Source organism: Pseudophryne corroboree, chromosome 4, assembly GCF_028390025.1.
Source record: "Pseudophryne corroboree isolate aPseCor3 chromosome 4, aPseCor3.hap2, whole genome shotgun sequence".
Taxonomy (NCBI): domain Eukaryota; kingdom Metazoa; phylum Chordata; class Amphibia; order Anura; family Myobatrachidae; genus Pseudophryne; species Pseudophryne corroboree.
The window spans coordinates 301,789,524-301,810,670 of NC_086447.1; the positions used below are offsets into that span (position 1 = coordinate 301,789,524).

General features: G+C 49.2%; 1 protein-coding gene across 5 annotated transcripts in view; it reads left to right on the forward strand.

Moving 5' to 3' along the window:
- Positions 1-21,147, forward strand: part of ECT2 (epithelial cell transforming 2) — a 719,104-nt gene that overhangs the window by 506,574 nt on the left and 191,383 nt on the right. For all 5 annotated transcript variants that reach the window (XM_063916272.1, XM_063916273.1, XM_063916269.1 and 2 more), the window contains one exon: positions 14,923-15,001. In XM_063916272.1, coding sequence (XP_063772342.1) covers positions 14,923-15,001 — 79 coding nt within the window. The remainder of the gene's footprint in view (positions 1-14,922; positions 15,002-21,147) is intronic.

Sequence of the window (21,147 nt, forward strand, 5' to 3'; positions counted from 1 at the left end):
TATTGCGCCAGGTCAAGAGACCCTCAGGCGGTAGCTGTGGACGCCCTAGTGACACCGTGGGTGTTCCACTCGGTCTATGTGTTTCCTCCTCTTCCTCTCATCCCAAAGGTGTTGAGAATAATAAGAAAAAGAGGAGTACAGACAATTCTCATTGTTCCAGATTGGCCACGAAGGGCCTGGTATCCGGATCTGCAGGAGATGCTCACAGAAGATCCGTGGCCTCTTCCTCTAAGACAGGACTTGTTGCAACAGGGGCCCTGTCTGTTCCAAGACTTACCGCGCTTGCGTTTGACGGCATGGCGGTTGAACGCCGGATCCTAGCGGAAAAGGGCATTCCGGATGTGGTCATTCCTACTCTGATAAAGGCTAGGAAGGACGTGACAGCTAAACATTATCACCGTATATGGCGAAAATATGTTTCTTGGTGTGAGGCCAGGAATGCTCCTACAGAAGAATTCCATCTGGTCCGTTTCCTTCACTTCCTACAGACTGGAGTGAATTTGGGCCTAAAATTAGGCTCCATTAAGGTTCAGATTTCGGCCTTATCCATTTTCTTTCAAAAAGAGTTGGCTTCTCTCCCAGAAGTACAAACTTTTGTGAAGGGAGTGCTGCATATTCAGCCTCCTTTTGTACCTCCGGTGGCGCCTTGGGACCTTAACGTGGTGGTGTTTCCTTAAGTCGGACTGTTTTGAACCACTTAAAACGGTGGAGTAAAAATATCTCACTTGGAAAGTGGCTTCGGCTAGGCGAGTGTCAGAATTGGCGGCTTTGTCTCATAAAAGCCCCTATCTAGTTTTCCATATGGATAGAGCGGAATTGCGGACCCGTCCTCAATTTTTGCCTAAGGTGGTGTCATCTTTTCATATGAACCAACCTATTGTGGTGCTTGTGGCTACACGAGACTTGGAGGATTCAGAGTCCCTTGATGTGGTCAGGGCTTTGAAAATTTACGTGGCCAGAATGGCTAGAGTCAGAAAAACAGAAGCACTGTTTGTCCTGTATGCAGCCAACAAGGTTGGCGCTCCTGCTTCAAAGCAGACTATTGCTCGCTGGATCTGTAACACGATTCAGCAGGCACATGCGACGGCTGGATTGCCGTTACCAAAATCGGTCAAGGCCCATTCCACTAGGAAGGTGGGCTCGTCTTAGGCGGCTGCCCGAGTGGTCTCGGCACTACAGCTGTGCCGAGCTGCTACTTGGTCGGGTTCAAACACCTTTGCAAAGTCCTATAAGTTTGATACCCTGGCTGAGGGAGGACCTCCTGTGTGCTCAATCGGTGCTGCAGAGTAATCCGCACTCTCCCGCCCGTTTGGGAGCTTTGGTATAATCCCCATGGCTCTTACGGAGTCCCCAGCATCCTCTAGGACGTAAGAGAAAATAAGATTTTAAACCTACCGGTAAATCTTTTTCTCCTAGTCCGTAGAGGATGCTGGGCGCCCTTCCCAAGTGTTGACTACTTCTGCAAGACTTGTATATAGTTTTGCTTACATAAGGGTTATGTTTTAGTTTTCATCGGTCTCCGACTGATGCTATGTTGTTTTTTCATACTGTTAACTGGTTAGTTTATCACAAGTTATATGGTGTGGGCTGGTATGAATCTTGCCCTTGGTTTAACAAAAATCCTTTCCTCGTACTGTCCGTCTCCTCTGGGCACAGTTTCTCTAACTGAGGTCTGGAGGAGGGGCATAGAGGGAGGAGCCAGTGCACACTCATACCTAAAGTCTTTCTTAAAGTGCCCATGTCTCCTGCGGAGCCAGTCTATCCCCATGGTCCTTACGGAGTACCCAGCATCCTCTACGGACTACGAGAAAAAGATTTACCGGTAGGTTAAAAATCTTATTTCTCTGACGTCCTAGTAGATGCTGGGTACTCCGTAAGGACCATGGGGTATAGATGGGCTCCGCAGGAGACTGGGCACTCTTAAAAGAAAGATTAGGTACTATATCTGGTGTGCACTGGCTCCTCCCTCTATGCCCCTCCTCCAGACCTCAGTTAGTATCTGTGCCCGGCCAGAGCTGGATGCACCCTAGGGGCTCTCCTGAGCTTCCTAGAAAAGAAAGTATTTGTTAGGTTTTTTATTTTCAGTGAGATCTGCTGGCAACAGACTCACTGCTACGTGGGACTGAGGGGAGAGAAGCGAACCTACCTGCTTGCAGCTAGCTTGGGCTTCTAAGGCTACTGGACACCATTAGCTCCAGAGGGATCGAACACAGGCCCAGTCCTCGGTCGTCCGGTCCTGGAGCCGCGCCGCCGTCCCCCTTGCAGAGCCAGAAGAACGAAGAGAAGTTGAAAATCGGCGGCTGAAGACTCCGGTCTTCATTAAGGTAGCGCACAGCACTGCAGCTGTGCGCCATTGCTCCCTTAGCACACCACACACTCCGGTCACTGATGGGTGCAGGGCGCTGGGGGGGCGCCCTGGGCAGCAATTAGATTACCTTACTTGGCGAAAAGCACATAATACAGTCTGATAAACTGTATATGTGCATCAACCCCCGCCATTCAAGTACATAAAAGGTCAGAAGCCCGCCGCTGAGGGGGCCGGGCTTTCTTCCTCAGCACACCGGCGCCATTTTCTCTTCACAGCTCAGCTGGAAGGAAGCTCCCCAGGCACTCCCCTGCAGTATCCTGGTACACAAAGGGTAAAAAAGAGAGGGGGGGGCACATAAAGCTAGGCGCAAAACTGTGTATATAAGCTGCTATAGGGGAAAAATCACTCAGTATAGTGTACATCCCTGTATTATATAGCGCTGTAGTGTGTGCTGGCATACTCTCTCTCTGTCTCTCCAAAGGGCCTGGTGGGGGAACGGTCTTCAAATAGAGCATCCCCTGTGTGTGTGGTGTGTCGGTACGTGTGTGTCGACATGTCTGAGGTAAAAGGCTCCTCTAAGGAGGTGATAGAGCGGATAAGTGTGTGGGAGGGTGTCTCCGTCAACAACGCCGACACCTGTTTGGATATGTGTAAGTACTGAGGTAAAATTATTGCACAAAAGGTTAGGGAACAGAAAGGAAATCTACCCTGGTCTGTCCCTATGTCACAGAGTCCTTCAGAGTCTCTCTATGTTCACTATCCAAAATAACAAAGTATCGACACGGAGTTTAACTCCACTGTCGACTACGATAATGCAAAGTTACAGCCAAAAGGGCTAAAAGATATTCAATATATGATTATTGGAATAAAAGATGATTTGCATATCACTGATGACTCATCTGTCCCTGACACGAGAGTACACATGTTAAGGGGAAGAATGCTGAGGTAAATTTCCCTCCTCTCATGAGGAAAAAGAGCGGGAATCTCCAGACAAGAGACGGCAGCTTCCCACAAGAGAATTCTCAGGCTGTATCCTTTCCCCACTAGGGCCAGGATGTGTTGAGAATCTTCCCCTTGGGTGTCCTGTTTGCACTAGCTATTCTCAGGGATCCTGCAGATAGCGTGCACATTCTAGTATACTACCCAGACCGGCGATTGTGTCGGCATGGGTTTATAGCGCTGTGGCAGCGTGGACAGGTACCTTATCAGCAGAGATTGAGACCCTAGTATGCATATAAATATTTTAAGATGCTGTCTTAAGTGATAGATATATAATTATAAAGCATGCCCAAAGGGACAGGAGTATACTGGGTCCTAGAGACAAAAGCTATGTCGATTTCTGCTTGACGTGTCCTGTAGAATATACATTGGACAGATGATGCCAACTTAAGAGGCATATGGAAGGCTGAGGATTGTGTGGAGAAAGGTTCTCGGGCCTGGTCTCCACAGTTATAGCTGGTAATTCTGATATTTTGCCTTATATTCCTGCACAGCCTAGGAAAGCACGACATTATTAAATGCAGCTTTACGAATAAAGAAACAAGAAAGTCTGAGGTGCGTCCTTTCTTGTCAGAGCTGGGGGCAGAGGAAAAAAGCTGTACAACACAGCTAGTCCCCAGGAACAGAAGTCCTCCCCGGCCTCTACAAAAATCCACCTCATGTCGCTGGGGCTCCACAGGCGGAGCTAGGCCCGGTGGGGACACGCCTTCGTAAGTTCAGCCACAAGTGGTTTCACTCCCTGTTAGATCCCTGGGCAATAGAAATTGTATCGCAGGGATACAGGCTGGACTGTGAGAAGATGCCCCCTCACCGAGGACCCGGCGGGCTTCCCCCCAAGAGAGGGAGCCAGTGTTAACTGCAAATCGTAAATTGTATCTTCAACAGGTGGTGGTCAAGGGTCCCCTCCTTCAACAAGAGGGTGTTATTATTCGACCATGTTATAATCCCGAAACCAGACGGTTCGGTTAGACCCATATTGAATTAAAATCCCTGAACATATACCTGAAAAGTTTCAGGTTCAAGATGGAATCGCTAAGAGCGGTCATTGCATACCTGAAATGAATCGGGACATAAGGGATGCATACCTTCGTGTCCCCATTTATCAATTGCGGTACGGGATTGTCATTACCAATTTCACCAAGGTAATGGCGGATATGATGGTGCTCCTGCGGAAGCAAGGTGTCACTATTATCACATACTTGGATGATCTCCTCATAAAAGCGAGATCAAGAGAGCAGTTGCTGGACAGCGTATCACCTTCTCTGGAAGTGAAACGGCAACACGACTGGATTCTATATATTCCAAAGTCGCAGTTGGTTCCTACAGCTCATCTGCCTCGCCTAGGCATGATCCTAGACACAGACCAGAAGAGGGTTTATCTCCCGATAGAGAGAGCTCAGGAGCTCATGACACTGGTCAGGAATCCATTGAAAACCAAAACGGGTGTCAGTGCATCACTGCACTCGAGTCCTGGGAAGGATGATGGCATCATACGAGGCCATCCCCTTCGGCTGGTTCCATGCAAGGACAATGGAACTTACTGGACAAGTGGTCCGGATCACATCTTCAGATGCATCGGTTAATCACCCTATCCCCCAGGGCCAGGGTGTCTCTCCTGTGGTGGCTGCGGAGTGCTCACCTTCTCGAGGGCCGCAGATTCGGCATTCAGAACTGGGTCCTGGTGACCACGGATGCAAGCCTCCGAGGGTGAGGGTCAGTTACACAGGGAAGAAAATTCCAAGGTTTGTGGTCAAGCCAACAGACTTGCATTCACATCAATATCCTGGAACTAAGGGCCATATACAATGCCCTAAGTCAAGCGGAGTTCCTGCTTCGCGACCAACCGGTTCTGATCCAGTCAGACCGCAGGGGCTCATGTAAACCGCCAGGGTGGCACAAGGAGCAGGGTGGTGAGGGTAGAAGCCACCAGAATTCTTCGCTGGGCGGAGAATCAAGTAAGCGCACTGTCAGCAGTGTTCATTCCGGGAGTGGACACGACCTCCACCCGGGAAAGTGGTGACTTCATCAGGAAGTCTTCACGCAGTTTTGCAAATTGATGGAAACTGCCTCAGGTGGACTACATGGCATCCCACCTCAATAAAAAGATAAAAAAGGTTTTACGCTGGGTCAAGGGACTCTCAGGCGATAGCTGTGGTCGCACTAGTAACACCGTGGGTGTTCCAGTCGGTCTATATATTCCCTCCTCTTCCTCTCAGACCCAAGGGCTGAGAATTGTAATAAACGGAGGAGTGTGAACAATATTCTTTGCTCCGGATTGGCCAAGAAGGACTCTGTACCCGGAACTGCAAGAAATGCTCTCAGAGGACCCATGGCCTCTGCCTCTCAGTCAGGACATGCTGCAACAGGGACCCTGTCTGATCCAAGACTTACCGCGGCTGCGTAGGACGGCATGGCGGTTGAACGCCGGATCCTAGCGGAAAAGGGCATTCCGGATGCAGTTATTGCTACGCTGATAAAGGCTAGGAAAGACGTGACAGCAAGACTTTTTCACTGTATATGGCGAAACTAGGTTGCTTGGTGTGTGGCCGGGAAGGCCCTACAGAGGAATTCCAGGGGGGTCGATTCCTGCACTTCCTAGTCAGGAGTGACTATGGGCCTAAAATTAGGATCCATAAAGGCCAAGATTTCGGCCCTATCCCTTTTTCTCTCAAAAAAGAACTGGCTTCACTGCCTGAAGTTCGGACGTTGTTACTGGGGTGCTGCATATTCAGCCCCTTTTGTGCCTCCAGTGGCACCTTGGGATCTTAACGTGTGTTGGATTCCTAAAATCCCACTTGTTTGAGCCACTTAAGACCGTGGAGGTAAAATATCTCACGTGGAAAGTGGTCATGCTTTTGGCCTTAGCTTGGACGAGGCGTGTGTCAGAATTGGCGGCTTTGTCATGTAAAAGCCCATATCTGATCTTCCATATGGAAAGGGCAGAATGGAGGACTCGTCCCCAATTTCTCCCTAAGGTGGTATCATCGTTTCATTTGAACCAACCTATTGTGGTGCCTGCGGCTACTAGGGACTTGGAGGATTCCAAGTTGCCGGACGTAGTCCGGGCCCTGTAACTTTGTTTCCAGGACGGCTAGAGTCAGAAAAACTGACTCGCTATTTATCCTGCATGCACCCAACAAGCTGGGTGCTCCTGCTTCAAAGCAGACTATTGCTCGCTGGATCTGTAGCACCATTCAGCTTGCACATTCTGCGGCTGGACTGCCGCATCCTAAATCAGTAAAAGCCCATTCCACGAGGAAGGTGGGCTCTTCTTGGGCGGCTGCCCGAGGGGTCTCTGCTTTACAACTTTGCCGAGCTGCTACTTGGTCGGGTTCAAACACTTTTGCAAAATTCTACAAGTTTGATACCCTGGCTGAGGAGGACCTTGAGTTTGCTCATTCGGTGCTGCAGAGTCATCCGCACTCTTCCGCCCGTTTGGGAGCTTTGGTGTAATCCCCATGGTCCTTACGGAGTACCCAGCATCCACTAGGACGTCAGAGAAAATAAGAATTTACTCACCGGTAATTCTATTTTTCGTAGTCTGTAGTGGATGCTGGGAGCCCGTCCCAAGTGCGGACTCTCTGCAATACATGTATATAGTTATTGCTTAACTAAAGGGTTATTGTATGAGCCATCTGTTGAGAGAGGCTCAGTTATTGTTCATACTGTTAACTGGGTATAGTTATCACGAGTTGTACAGTGTGATTGGTGTGGCTGGTATGAGTCTTACCCTGGGTTCCAAATCCTTTCCTAGTAATGTCAGCTCTTCCGGGCACAGTTTCCCTAACTGAGGTCTGGAGGAGGGGCATAGAGGGAGGAGCCAGTGCACACCAGATATAGTACCTAATCTTTCTTTAAAGAGTGCCCAGTCTCCTGCGGAGCCCGTCTATACCCCATGGTCCTTACGGAGTACCCAGCATCCACTACGGACTACGAGAAATAGAATTACCGGTGAGTAAATTCTTATTTTTTAAAGTTATAGATTTAAGTGCAAGCCCATTGTCCTGTGTCCCCCAGCCACATAGAGTAAAAGATTTTAAGCAATCAAAAACCCTCTTTCTGCTAAGGTGCCTATTTTTGTAGTTGTTTACTAGAAATCACTGTTATTTTGCAATCCTAGTATATTGGCTGTATATACTAGAGTTAAAGCCACACACATGAAAAGTTAAAGCCACACATTATAGTGTGGACTTTACAGTTCACTGCAGAGTTTTTCCTTACAGGCCACTTTATTTGCCATCTACTGGAATACTTCAAAGGCTCTTAACATGTCTGCTAAAGGGATTTCTTCTGGAGCTATACCAGAGAAGGGTGCATTAGTGCGTAGATACCTCTCCTGCAAAAAATGCTAGGTCAAGTTTATAAGTATAGCTTAGGATCCCATTGTTCGGTGATGACTGCTCCACCGCAGTACGACTTTATGGTATCCCCCTACAGAACAGTGTGGGCTTCCATCCTGCACCGGGCCAAGCATGAGCTTGCAAAACTATTGCCTTCGTGTAGACACTTTCTCTTGGATACTAACTCTGTAGGAGCCTCATTTTTACCCAGTGCTACTTAGCTGACTCAATGGGCCAAGCAAGTTTAGGTTAGCGCCTTACGTTTTGCCAGGTCAGTGCAGCATCTGCTGTCCTCTAGGTAAGTAGGCCACTCCTGAAATCTTCTGGCATGGATGACCTCTTGTGATGAGGCTTCACTATCTGTTTTTGTTTCACAGACTTTTCCTCAGTCTATTACTATGGGTCCTCCCTGGGTTTTTGTTATCATAATCTATACAGAGTCCAGTTGAAGCATTGGAGGTTGTTTGAGGGTATTATGCAACTCTACAAAACTCCATCCTCTCATTGAGAGTACAGCATGACCTTGCTCTTCTGGAGATTTTCAGAAGTCCCACGGCCCTTTTCTTTCCTACCTAGGATGAGAATATATGGCAAGCAGCCAATTTACTGATTACTACCTGACCTGCAGGGTGGACAGGTCCTGCTCCAGGATGCTGGGGTTCTTCTGGTGGATACATTAAGTCTCCTGAACATTTCACTTCTTAAATCTTTCCACCAGTGGATCCTTGATTCCGACAGTTCTTAGAAAAGTAGGCCTGGTAGTTGGATTGTCAATTTGGTGACCTCAGATTGGTCTCGCAGGGGATGGTACGTGATCCTCTGCTAGCTATCTGCTCCTCCCTGGCATTTCCTATCAGGCCTGACCTTCTCATTTCTGGTCCGTTCCAGTACTGAAATCTCCCTTGCTTGCATTGACAGGGTGGCTGTCAAGTCAGCCTTCTTAAAGGCTAGGTGTTCCTCAAACGCCATTGTGCAAAGATTTATGCAGGAAACCTGGTTTTGCTAGGACTTATTAACTGGTGTGGCGAGTATACAGTACTTTTCCTAATGTGCCATCAAGAAGTTGGATCCTGTGGGTTTTCGCCTTTTCAGGATTAAGACCTTCGTACAGGCGGAGTTGGACATGGGCACTTAGTATAGGGTGTAGGTCCAAGTTTGGATTCTTTTGGGCGTGGGTACTCTGCGAAGCAACTCTGTAGGACTGCTATATGGTTCTCTGTCTATAATTTAATAATATTAAACCATTTTGACCCCTTCTTCTCTAGTAACGTGCATACGGTACTACACACAGCGCAGGAGCGTTTCCTCCCTTAGTGGTCAGCTCCAGAACCTACCAGTGTCTCTCCCAGTGTCCCACGTGGATGAAAGAGAAGATGGGATTTTGTTTTACCTGAAATATTTTTCTCTGAATTCCATGGGGGACACTGGGCGCCCACTCTTATGCCTCTGGCTTTGCTTCGGATCATTTCTCAGGGTTGTGGCCTCTAGTCTCCTTCAGTGTATATGGTGTGCTTGGTTCTCCTCCTACTGTCTTTTGGGCTTTGTTGGTAATAACGAGTTGCTCCTGGGAAGGGGGGTGCGATATAGAGATGTTTGTCAAGTTTTAACTATTTAGTGTCCAAACTGCTCCAGCACTTCCTATACCCAGTGTCTCTCCATTCTCCACCTTTGAATTCAAAGAGAAGGATTTATCCAGTACAAAAATCACATTATTGAACAGTAGATGCTGTGCTGAATTATTGGCTCCTCTAAAAGCTAGCACTGCTTACTACAGTACTTACTCTGTAAATTAATAGGTAACTTTCACTCAAACTTTCAACCTTCAGTCTCTTAAATCTGTGTATTGCATAAGCGGTTGACAGCATGTTTGAAACACAGGTGCTCTGAAAAATTTCTCTAACGTCCTTGAGGATGCTGGGCAGCAATATAAACCTCTACATGGCAAAAGACTATATACATGTACAGGTGGGCTCTGTACATGTATATAAAAGAGCCGCCGCCATATTTTACTAAGTTTGAGCGGGACAGAAGCCCGCCGCCGAGGAGGCGGGGCTTCTCCCTCAGCTCTCACCAGCGCCATTTTCTCTCCACAGCACTGCTGAGAGGAAGCTCACCGGACTCTCCCCTGCTTACATACGGTGAAAGGGTGCTTTAAAGAGGGGGGGGAGGGAGACATAATTGGCGGTTTACATATTACACACCGCTGCTGGGGAAAAACATTTTGTGTTGGTCTCCAGGGTTATTGCGCTGGGGTGTGTGCTGGCATACTCTCTCTCTGTCTCTCCAAAGGGCCTTGACAGGGATACTGTCTTCAGAAAAGGGGTTCCCTGTGTGTGTGAAGTGTCGGTACGCGTGTGTCGACATGTTTGACGGGGAAGGCTCGCTTACGGTGGAGGTGTTTGAATGTCAGGTCGCCGTCGGCAACGCCGACGCCGGAATGGGTGGATATGCTGAATGTCTTGAATGCAAATGTAAATCTATTGCATAAAATGTTAGACAAGGCAGAAGCTCGGGATCAGTCAGGTACCCAGTCCATGCCTGTCCCTATAGCGCCAGGCCCGTCGGGGTCTCAGAAGCGCACCATATCCCAGATCGATGACACAGATACCGACTCAGATTCTGACTCTAGTGTCGACTATGAAGATGCAAAATTACAGCCGAAGGTGGCTAAGGGTATACGGTACATGATTATGGCCATTAAAGAGGTTTTGCATATTACTGAGGAACCCCCTGTCCCTGACACAAGGGTACACATGTATAAAGAGAAAAAGCCTGAAGTCACTTTTCCATCATCATTTGAGTTAAGTGAATTGTGCGAAAAGGCTTGGGACTCTCCAGATAGGCGACCACAAGTTCCCAAAAGGATTCTTATGGCGTATCCTTTTCCACAAACTGATAGGATACGCTGGGAATCTTCGCCTAAAGTAGACAAGGCGCTGACACACTTGTCCAAAGAGGTGGCACTGCCTTCTCAGGATACGGCTTCCCTCAAGGATCCTGCTGATCGCAGGCAGGAAATTACCTTGAAGCACATTTACACTCACTCCGGTACTATTGCTAGACCGGCTATGGCGTCGGCCTGGGTTTGTAGTGCAGTTGTGCCATGGGCAGATTCCTTATCTGCGGAGATTGACACCTTAGATAGGGATGCCATTCAAATGACCATAGAGCATATCAGGGATGCTGCCTTGTATATGAGAGATGCTCAGAGAGACATTTGTTTATTAAGCTCCAGAATAAATGCTGTGTCTATTTCTGCTAGGCGACTCCTGTGGACTCGGCAGTGGACGGGAGATGCCGATTCTAAGCGGCACATGGAGTCCTTGCCGTACAAGGGGGAGGAGTTGTTTGGAGACGGCCTCTCGGACCTTGTCTCTACGGCTACGGCTGGTAAGTCGAATTTCTTACCTTATGTCCCCCGCAGCATACTAAGAAGGCACCTCATTATCAAATGCAGTCCTTTCGTTCCAATAAAAACAAGAAGGTGCGAGGATCGTCCTTTGTTACCAGAGGAAAAGGCAGGGGAAAGAAGCAGCACACAGCTAGTTCCCAAGAGCAGAAGTCCTCCTCTGCGTCTGCAAAGTCCACCGCATGACGCTGGGGCTTCCCGGGGGGAGGCAGATCTGGTGGGGGCTCGTCTTCGGTTTTTCAGCCACGTCTGGGTTCAATCGCAGGTGGATCCCTGGGCAATAGATTGTTGCTCAGGGATACAGGCTGGAATTCGAAGACTTGCCTCCTCGCCGGTTCTTCAAATCGGCTCTGCCGACTTCCCTGTCAGAGAGGGAGTCAGTGTTGACAGCAATCCAAAAATTGTATGTTCAACAGGTGATTGTTACAGTTCCTCATCTCCAGCAGGGAGAGGGATATTATTCAACCCTATTTGTGGTCCCGAAACCGGACGGTTCGGTCAGGCCCATTTTAAACCTGAAATCTCTGAACTTGTACTTGAAAAGGTTCAAGTTCAAAATGGAATCACTCCGGGCGGTCATCGCCACCCTGGAGGGGGGGGATTGGATGGTGTCCCTGGACATAAAGGATGCATACCTTCATGTTCCAATATCCCCCCCTCATCAGGCATTCCTGAGATTTGCAGTGCAGGACTGTCACTACCAATTTCAGACGTTGCAGTTTGGGCTTTCCACGGCCCCGAGGATTTTCACCAAGGTAATGGCGGAAATGATGGTGCTCCTGCGCAGGCAGGGGGTCACAATTATCCCATACTTGGACAATCTCCTGATAAAAGCGAGATCTCGGGAGAAGTTGCTGGACAGCGTCTCTGTCCATGAAGACGTTGCAGCTACACGGCTGGATTCTCAATATACTGAAGTCCCAGCTAGTTCCTACAACAAGTCTGACCTTTCTGGGCCTGATCCTAGACACAGACCAGAAAAAGGTTTTTCTTCCGATCGAAAAGGTTCAGGAACTCATGACCATGGTCAGGAACCTATTGAAACCAAAGAAGGTTTCGGTGCATCAGTGCACGCGGTTCCTGGGGAAGATGGTGACTTCATACGAGGCCATCCCTTTCGGTAGATTCCATGCGAGGACTTTTCAATGGGACCTCTTGGACAAGTGGTCCGGGTCCCATTTACAAATGCATCAAAGGATCACCCAGTCTCCCAGGACCAGGGTATCTCTCCTGTGGTGGCTGAACAGTGCTCACCTTCTAGAGGGTCGCAGGTTCGGCATTCAGGACTGGGTCCTGGTAACCACGGACGCAAGCCTCCGAGGCTGGGGAGCAGTGGCACTGGGAAGAAATTTCCAAGGTCTCTGGTCAAGCCTGGAGACTTGTCTCCACATCAACGTCCTGGAGTTGAGGAACATATACAACGCCCTGCGTCAAGCGGAGAACTTACTTCGGAGAAGACCGGTTCTGATTCAGTCAGACAATGTCACGGCAGTGGCTCATATAAACCGCCAAGGCGGAACAAGGAGCAGAGTGGCCATGGCAGAAGCGACCAGGATTCTACGCTGGGCGGAAGGCCATGTAAGCGCGCTGTCAGCGGTGTTCATCCCGTGGGTGGACAACTGGGAGGCGGATTTCCTCAGCAGGCACGACCTGCATCCGGGGGAGTGGGGACTTCATCAAGAAGTCTTTGCACAGATCGCGGATCGGTGGGGCCTGCCTCAAATAGACATGATGGCGTCCCGTCTCAACAAAAAGCTAAAGCGGTATTGCGCCAGGTCAAGGGACGCTCAGGCGGTAGCGGTAGACGCTCTGGTGACACCTTGGGTGTTCAGATCGGTCTATGTGTTTCCTCCTCTTCCTCTCAGACCCAAGGTGTTGAGAATTGTAAGAATAAGCAGGGTCAGAACAATCCTTAATTGTTCCAGATTGGCCACGGAGGACTTTGGTATCCGGAACTACAAGAGCTGCTCACAGAAGATCCGTGGCCTCTTCCTCTAAGGCAGGACCTGCTGCAGCAGGGGCCCTGTCTGTTCCAAGACTTACCGCGGCTGCGTTTGACGACATGGCGGTTGAACGCCGGATCCTAGCGGAATAAGGAATTCCGGAGGAAGTCATTCCTACCCTGATCAAGGCTAGGAAAGACGTGACGTTGAAACATTATCACCGTATATGGCGGAAATATGTTTCTTGGTGTGAGGCCAGAGCTGCTCCTACGGAGGAGTTCCATTTGGGCCGTCTACTTCACTTCCTTCAAACAGGAGTGACCTTGGGCCTAAAATTAGGGTCCATAAAGGTCCAGATTTCGGCCTTATCCATTTTCTTTCAAAGAGAATTAGCCTCTCTTCCTGAGGTACAGACTTTTGTGAAGGGGGTGCTGCATATTCAGCCTCCTTTTGTGCCTCCGGTGGCGCCTCGGGATCTTAACGTGGTGTTACGTTTCCTCAAGTCACCTTGGTTTGAACCACTCAAAACTGTGGAGTTGAAATACCTCACGTGAAAAGTGGTCATGTTGTTGGCGTTTGCTTCGGCGAGACGTGTTTCAGAATTGGCGGCTTTATCGCATAAAAGTTCATACTTGGTTTTTCACGTGGATAGGGCTGAGTTGAGGACTTGTCCTCACTTTCTGCCAAAAGTGGTCTCATCTTTTCATGTGAACCAACCTATTGTCGTGCCTGTGGCTACAAGGGACTTGGAGGATTCTCAGTCCCTGGATGTAGTCAGGGCTTTGAAGATTTATGTGACCAGAACGACTCGGATCAGGAAGACTGAAGCTTTGTTTGTTCTGTATGCGGCCAACAAGGTTGGCGCCCCTGCTTCAAAGCAGACCATTGCTCGCTGGATCTGTAACACGATTCAGCAGGCGCATTCTACGGCAGGATTGCCGTTACCGAAATTGGTTAAGGCCCACTCCACTAGGAAAGTGGGCTCTTCTTGGGCGGCTGCCCGAGGGGTCTCGGCATTACAGTTATGCCGAGCAGCTACTTGGTCGGGGACAAACACCTTTGCAAAGTTCTATAAGTTTGACCTCCTGTTTGCTCAATCGGTGCTGCAGAGTCATCCGCACTCTCCCGCCCGTTTGGGAGCTTTGGTATAATCCCCATGGTCCTTCCGGAGTCCCAGCATCCTCAAGGACGTTGGAGAAAATAAGATTTTACTTACCGGTAAATCTATTTCTCGTAGTCCGTAGAGGATGCTGGGCGCCCGTCCCAAGTGCGGACTTCTTCTGCAAGACTTGTATATAGTTATTGCTTACATAAGGGTTATGTTATAGTTTTCGGTGATACCGTGGCTATGTTGTTGTTCATACTGTTAACTGGGTAAGTTTATCACAGGTTATACGGTGTGATTGGTGTGGCTGGTATGAATCTCGCCCTTAGATTTACAAAAATCCTACCTTGCACTGTCCATCTCCTCTGGGCACAGTTTCCCTAACTGAGGTCTGGAGGAGGGTCATAGAGGGAGGAGCCAGTGCACACCCAGAATCCAAAGCTTTCTTAAAGTGCCCTATCTCCTGCGGAGCCCGTCTATTCCCCATGGTCCTTACGGAGTCCCAGCATCCTCTACGGACTACGAGAAATAGATTTACCGGTAAGTAAAATCTTATTATTTATTGTACATAATTTTCCACTTGACTACGTGAATACTTTCTTGCCATTCTTTGCACTGTATATTCTGAGGAGCAACCAGATAAATAAGCAACTTCACATAGATATGTAATTACCAATCTTTTAAACAGGATCAGCTTTTACTTCTTTGTTACCTATCAATGTTTTTGTGTGTTTCTATGTGTGTGTATAATTTAAGTACAAAGATGTGATTTAGAGTGCAGACATCTAAACTATATATTTTATCCTTCAAATTGAAAGTCACATTAATGAAGATAAAAGGAAAACTGAAGGACAGAGACAGATCTTTGATGTGGTGTATGAAGTAGATGGTTGTCCTGTGAGTATTCCAAATAACTTGTGTACAAGTATAAATTACATATACACTGTTTGTTATAAATTAAACTCTCTATTACACCGATCTACAGTAATTTCTCCTATCATCCATGGGGGACACTGGGCAAAAACAGTGGGTATAGAGTGGACCATGGAAGCCTGGGTGCCAAATACTTAATGTTCTTTTCCCAGCAGCACAGGCTCCTCCTTCCTTATACCCCACCCCTTCAGCTAGCTAGTCCGTTTTAGTTTGGTGCCTCAAGAAGCGGGCATGTTTTTTTTGTTTTTTTTTTGGGGGGGGGGGGGGTAGGGGCCAGCCAGCCTGTCCTGTTCTTTTCATTTTCTCTGACGTCCTAGTGGATGCTGGGTACTCCGTAAGGACCATGGGGAATAGACAGGCTCCGCAGGAGACTGGGCACTCTTTAAAGAAAGATTAGGTACTACATCTGGTGTGCACTGGCTCCTCCCTCTATGCCCCTCCTCCAGACCTCAGTTAGAATCTGTGCCCGGCCAGAGCTGGAATGCACTCTAGGGGCTCTCCTGAGCTTCCTAGAAAGAAAGTATTTGTTAAGTTTTTTATTTTCAGTGAGATCTGCTGGCAACAGACTCACTGCTACGTGGGACTGAGGGGAGAGAAGCGAACCTACCTGCTTGCAGCTAGCTTGGGCTTCTTAGGCTACTGGACACCATTAGCTCCAGAGGGATCGAACACAGGCCTAGTCCTCGGTCGTCCGGTCCCGGAGCCGTGCCGCCGTCCCCCTTGCAGAGCCAGAAGAACCGAAGAGAAGTTGAACATCGGCGGCTGAAGACTCCGGTCTTCATTAAGGTAGCGCACAGCACTGCAGCTGTGCGCCATTGCTCCCTCTGCACACCACACACTCCGGTCACTGATGGGTGCAGGGCGCTGGGGGGGGGGGGGGGGGCGCCCTGGGCAGCAATTAGAGTACCTTACATGGCTAAATAGCAAATAATACAGCTAATAAACTGTATATGTGCATAATCCCCCGCCATAAAGCATATAAAAAAGCGGGAGAAGTCTGCCGAGCAAGGGGCGGGGCTATCTTCCTCAGCACACGGGCGCCATTTTCTCTTCACAGCTCCGCTGGAAGGCAGCTCCCCAGGCTCTCCCCTGCAGTTTCCAGGCTTCAAGGGTAAAAAAGATAGGGGGGGCACTAAATTTAGGCGCAAAATGTGTATAATAAGCTGCTATAGGGAAAAATCACTCACTTTAGTGTAAATTCCTGGTTATATAGTGCTGTGGTGTGTGCTGGCATACTCTCTCTCTGTCTCCCCAAAGGACTTTGTGGGGTCCTGTCCTCAGTCAGAGCATTCCCTGTGTGTGTGTGCGGTGTGTCGGTACGGCTGTGTCGGCACGGCTGTGTCGACATGTTTGATGAGGACGCTTACGTGGAGGCGGAGCAGGAGCCGATAAGTGTGATGTCGCCCCCTGCGAGGTTTGTGGTACAGAACTGCCATTACCAATTCCAGAGGTAGCCGTTTGGTCTATCCACGGCACCGAGGGTGTGTACCAAGGTAATGGCCGAAATGGTGATACTCCTTCGAAAGAATTTCTCTAACGTCCTAGTGGATGCTGGGAACTCCGTAAGGACCATGGGGAATAGCGGGCTCCGAAGGATGCTGGGCACTCTAGAAAGATTTATGACTACCTGGTGTGCACTGGCTCCTCCCACTATGACCCTCCTCCAAGCCTCAGTTAGATTTCGTGCCCGGCCGAGGTTGGATGCACACTAGGGGCTCTCCTGAGCCCTTAGAAAGAAAGTATAGTTTTAGGTTTTTTATTTTCAGTGAGACCTGCTGGCAACAGGCTCACTGCAGCGAGGGACTAAGGGGAGAAGAAGCGAACTCGCCTGCTTGCAGCCGGATTGGGCTTCTTAGGCTACTGGACACCATTAGCTCCAGAGGGATCGACCGCAGGCCCAGTCCTTGGTGTTCGGTCCCGGAGCCGCGCCGCCGTCCCCCTTACAGAGCCAGAAGCAAGAAGAGGTCCGGAAAAACGGCGGCAGAAGACATCAGTCTTCACCAAGGTAGCGCACAGCACTGCAGCTGTGTGCCATTGCTCCTCATGCACACTTCACACTCCGGTCACTGAGGGTGCAGGGCGCTGGGGGGGCGCCCTGAGCTGCAATAAAAACACCTTGGCTGGCAAAAATACCACAATATATAGCCCCAGAGGCTATATATGTGGAAAATACCCCTGCCAGAATCAAGAAAAAAGCGGGAGAATAGGCCGCGGAAAATGGGCGGAGCTATCTCCCTCAGACACACTGGCGCCATTTCTCCTTCACAGATCCGCTGGAAGGAAGCTCCCTGGCTCTCCCCTGCAGTCTACACTACAGAACAGGGTAAAAACAGAGAGGGGGGGCACTAAATTTGGGCGCAATATATATATATAATATAAAAAGCAGCTATAGGGGACATAACTCAATTAGTCCCTGCATTATATAGCGCTCTGGTGTGTGCTGGCATACTCTCACTCTGTCCCCCCAAAGGGCTTTTGTGGGTCCTGTCCTCATTCGGAGCATTCCTTGTGTCTGTGCGGTGTGTCGGTACGGCTGTGTCGACATGTTTGATGAGGATAATGATGTGGAGGCGGAGCAGATGCCTTTAGAAGGGATGTCACCCCCTGCGGGGCAGACACCTGAGTGGATGGGCTTATGGAAAGTAATGAGTGCACGTTTAGACTCCTTATATAAAAAAATCGACGACATGCCAAATGTGGGACAGCCGACTTCTCAGCTCGTGCCTGCCCAGGCGTCGCATGGGTCGTCAGGGGCTCTAAAACGCCCGCTACCTCAAGCAGACCCAGATGTCGACACTGATACTGACACCAGTGTCGACGATGATGAGTCAAACCTGATGCCCACTAAGTCCATTCACTGCATGATTGAGGCAATGAAAGAGGTGTTAAACATTTCTGATATAACTACAGGTACCACTAAAAAGGGTATTAGGTTTGGAGAGAAAAAACTACCCGTAGTTTCTCTGACGTCCTAGTGGATGCTGGGACTCCGTAAGGACCATGGGGAATAGCGGCTCCGCAGGAGACAGGGCACAAGAATAAAAGCTTTAGGATCAGGTGGTGTGCACTGGCTCCTCCCCCTATGACCCTCCTCCAAGCCTCAGTTAGATTTTTGTGCCCGAACGAGAAGGGTGCAGGCTAGGTGGCTCTACTGAGCTGCTTAGAATAAAAGTTTAATTTAGGTTTTTTTATTTTCAGTGAGTCCTGCTGGCAACAGGCTCACTGCATCGTGGGACTAAGGGGAGAAGAAGCGAACTCACCTGCGTGCAGAGTGGATTGGGCTTCTTAGGCTACTGGACATTAGCTCCAGAGGGACGATCACAGGTACAGCCTGGATGGGTCACCGGAGCCGCGCCGCCGTCCCCCTTACAGAGCCAGAAGAGACGAAGAGGTCCGGTGAAATCGGCGGCAGAAGACAATCCTGTTTTCAGACTAAGGTAGCGCACAGCACCGCAGCTGTGCGCCATTGCTCTCAGCACACTTCACACTCCGGTCACTGAGGGTGCAGGGCGCTTGGGGGGGAGCGCCCTGAGACGCAATATAAATGATAATACCTTAGGTGGCAAAAGAATACATCACATATAGCTCCTGGGCTATATGGATGTATTTTAACCCCTGCCATTTTTACACAAAAAAGCGGGAGATAAGGACGTCGTGAAGGGGCGGAGCCTATCTCCTCAGCACACAAGCGCCATTTTCCCTCACAGTTCCGCTGGAAGGACGGCTCCCTGACTCTCCCCTGCAGTCCTGCTTCAGAATCAGGGTAAAAAAGAGAAGGGGGGGCACTATTGGCAGCAAATGACAATATAAACAGCAGCTATAAGGGAATAACACTTATATAAGGTTATCCCTGTATATTTATATATATATATAGCGCTGGGTGTGTGCTGGCAGACTCTCCCTCTGTCTCTCCAAAGGGCTCGTGGGGTCCTGTCCTCTATCAGAGCATTCCCGGTGTGTGTGCTGTGTGTCGGTACGTGTGTGTCGACATGTATGAGGAGGAAAATGATGTGGAGGCGGAGCAATTGCCTGCGTTAGTGATGTCACCCCCTAGGGAGTCGACACCTGACTGGATGATCGTGTTCAAACAATTAAGTGATAATGTCAACACTTTGCAAAAAACTGTTGACGACATGAGACAGCCGGCAAATCAATTAGTGCCTGTCCAGGCGTCTCAGACACCGTCAGGGGCCCTAAAACGCCCGTTACCTCAGTGGGTCGACACAGACCCAGACACAGATACGGAGTCTAGTGTCGACGGTGATGAGTCGAACGTAATGTCCAGTAGGGCCACACGTTACATGATCACGGCAATGAAGGAAGCATTGCACATTTCTGACACTACAAATACCACTAAGAAGGGTATTATGTGGGGGGTGAAAAAACTACCAATAGTTTTTCCTGAGTCAGATGAATTGAATGAGGTATGTGATAAAGCGTGGGTTTCTCCCGACAAAAAACTGCTAATTTCTAATAAATTATTGGCACTATATCCTTTCCCATCAGAGCTTAGGACACGTTGGGAAACACCCCCTAGGGTAGATAAGGCGCTCACACGTTTATCTAAACAAGTAGCGTTACCGTCTCCTGATACGGCCACCCTCAAAGAACCAGCTGATAGAAGGCTGGAAAATATCCTAAAAAGTATATACACACATACTGGTGTTATACTGCGACCAGCAATCGCTTCAGCCTGGATGTGCAGTGCTGGAGTCGCGTGGTCGGATTCCCTGACTGAAAATATTGATACCCTGGATAGGGACAATATATTGTTAACTATAGAGCATTTGAAGGATGCATTACTATATATGCGTGATGCACAGAGGGATATTTGCACCCTGGCATCAAGAGTAAGTGCTATGTCCATCTCTGCCAGAAGAACGTTATGGACGCGTCAGTGGTCAGGGGATGCGGATTCCAAACGACATATGGAAGTATTGCCGTATAAAGGGGAGGAGTTATTTGGGGCTGGTCTTTCGGACCTGGTGGCCACGGCAACGGCTGGAAAGTCCACCTTCTTACCCCAGGTCACTTCACATCAACAGAAAAAGACACCGTCTTTTCAAACTCAGTCCTTTCGTTCCCATAAATACAAGCGAGCAAAAGGCCATTCCTTTCTGCCCCGGGGCAGAGGAAGGGGAAAAAGACTGCACCATGCAGCCGCTTCCCAGGATCAGAAGCCTTCCCCTGCTTCTGCCAAGTCTTCAGCATGACGCTGGGGCTTTACAAGCAGACTCAGGCTTGGTGGGGGCCCGTCTCAAGAATTTCAACGCGCAGTGGGCTCACTCGCAAGTGGATCCCTGGATTCTACAGGTAGTATCGCAGGGGTACAAACTGGAATTCGAGGCGTTTCCCCCTCGCCGGTTCCTGAAGTCTGCTCTGCCAAAGTCTCCCTCCGACAGGGAGGCAGTTCTGGAAGCCATTCACAAGCTGTATTCCCAGCAGGTGATAATCAAGGTACCCCTCCTACAACTAGGAAAGGGGTACTATTCCACGCTGTTTGTGGTACCGAAGCCGGACGGCTCGGTGAGACCAATTTTAAATCTGAAATCCTTGAACACTTACATAAAAAGGTTCAAATTCAAGATGGAATCACTCAGAGCGGTGATAGCGAACCTGGAAGAAGGGGACTATATGGTGTCTCTGGACATCAGGGATGCTTATCTCCACGTCCCAATCTACCCTTCTCACCAAGGGTATCTCAGGTTTGTAGTACAAGACTGTCATTATCAGTTTCAGACGCTGCCGTTTGGGTTGTCCACGGCACCTCGGGTCTTTACCAAGGTAATGGCCGAAATGATGATTCTTCTTCGAAGAAAAGGCGTATTAATTATCCCTTACTTGGACGATCTCCTGATAAGGGCAAGGTCCAGGGAACAGTTAGAAGTCGGAGTAGCACTATCTCAGATAGTGTTACGTCAGCACGGGTGGATCCTAAATATTCCAAAATCGCAGCTGATTCCAACGACACGTCTTCTGTTCCTAGGAATGATTCTGGACACAGTCCAGAAGAAGGTTTTTCTCCCGGAGGAGAAGGCCAAGGAGTTATCCGAGCTAGTCAGGAACCTCCTAAAACCAGCCCAGGTGTCAGTGCATCAGTGCACGAGGGT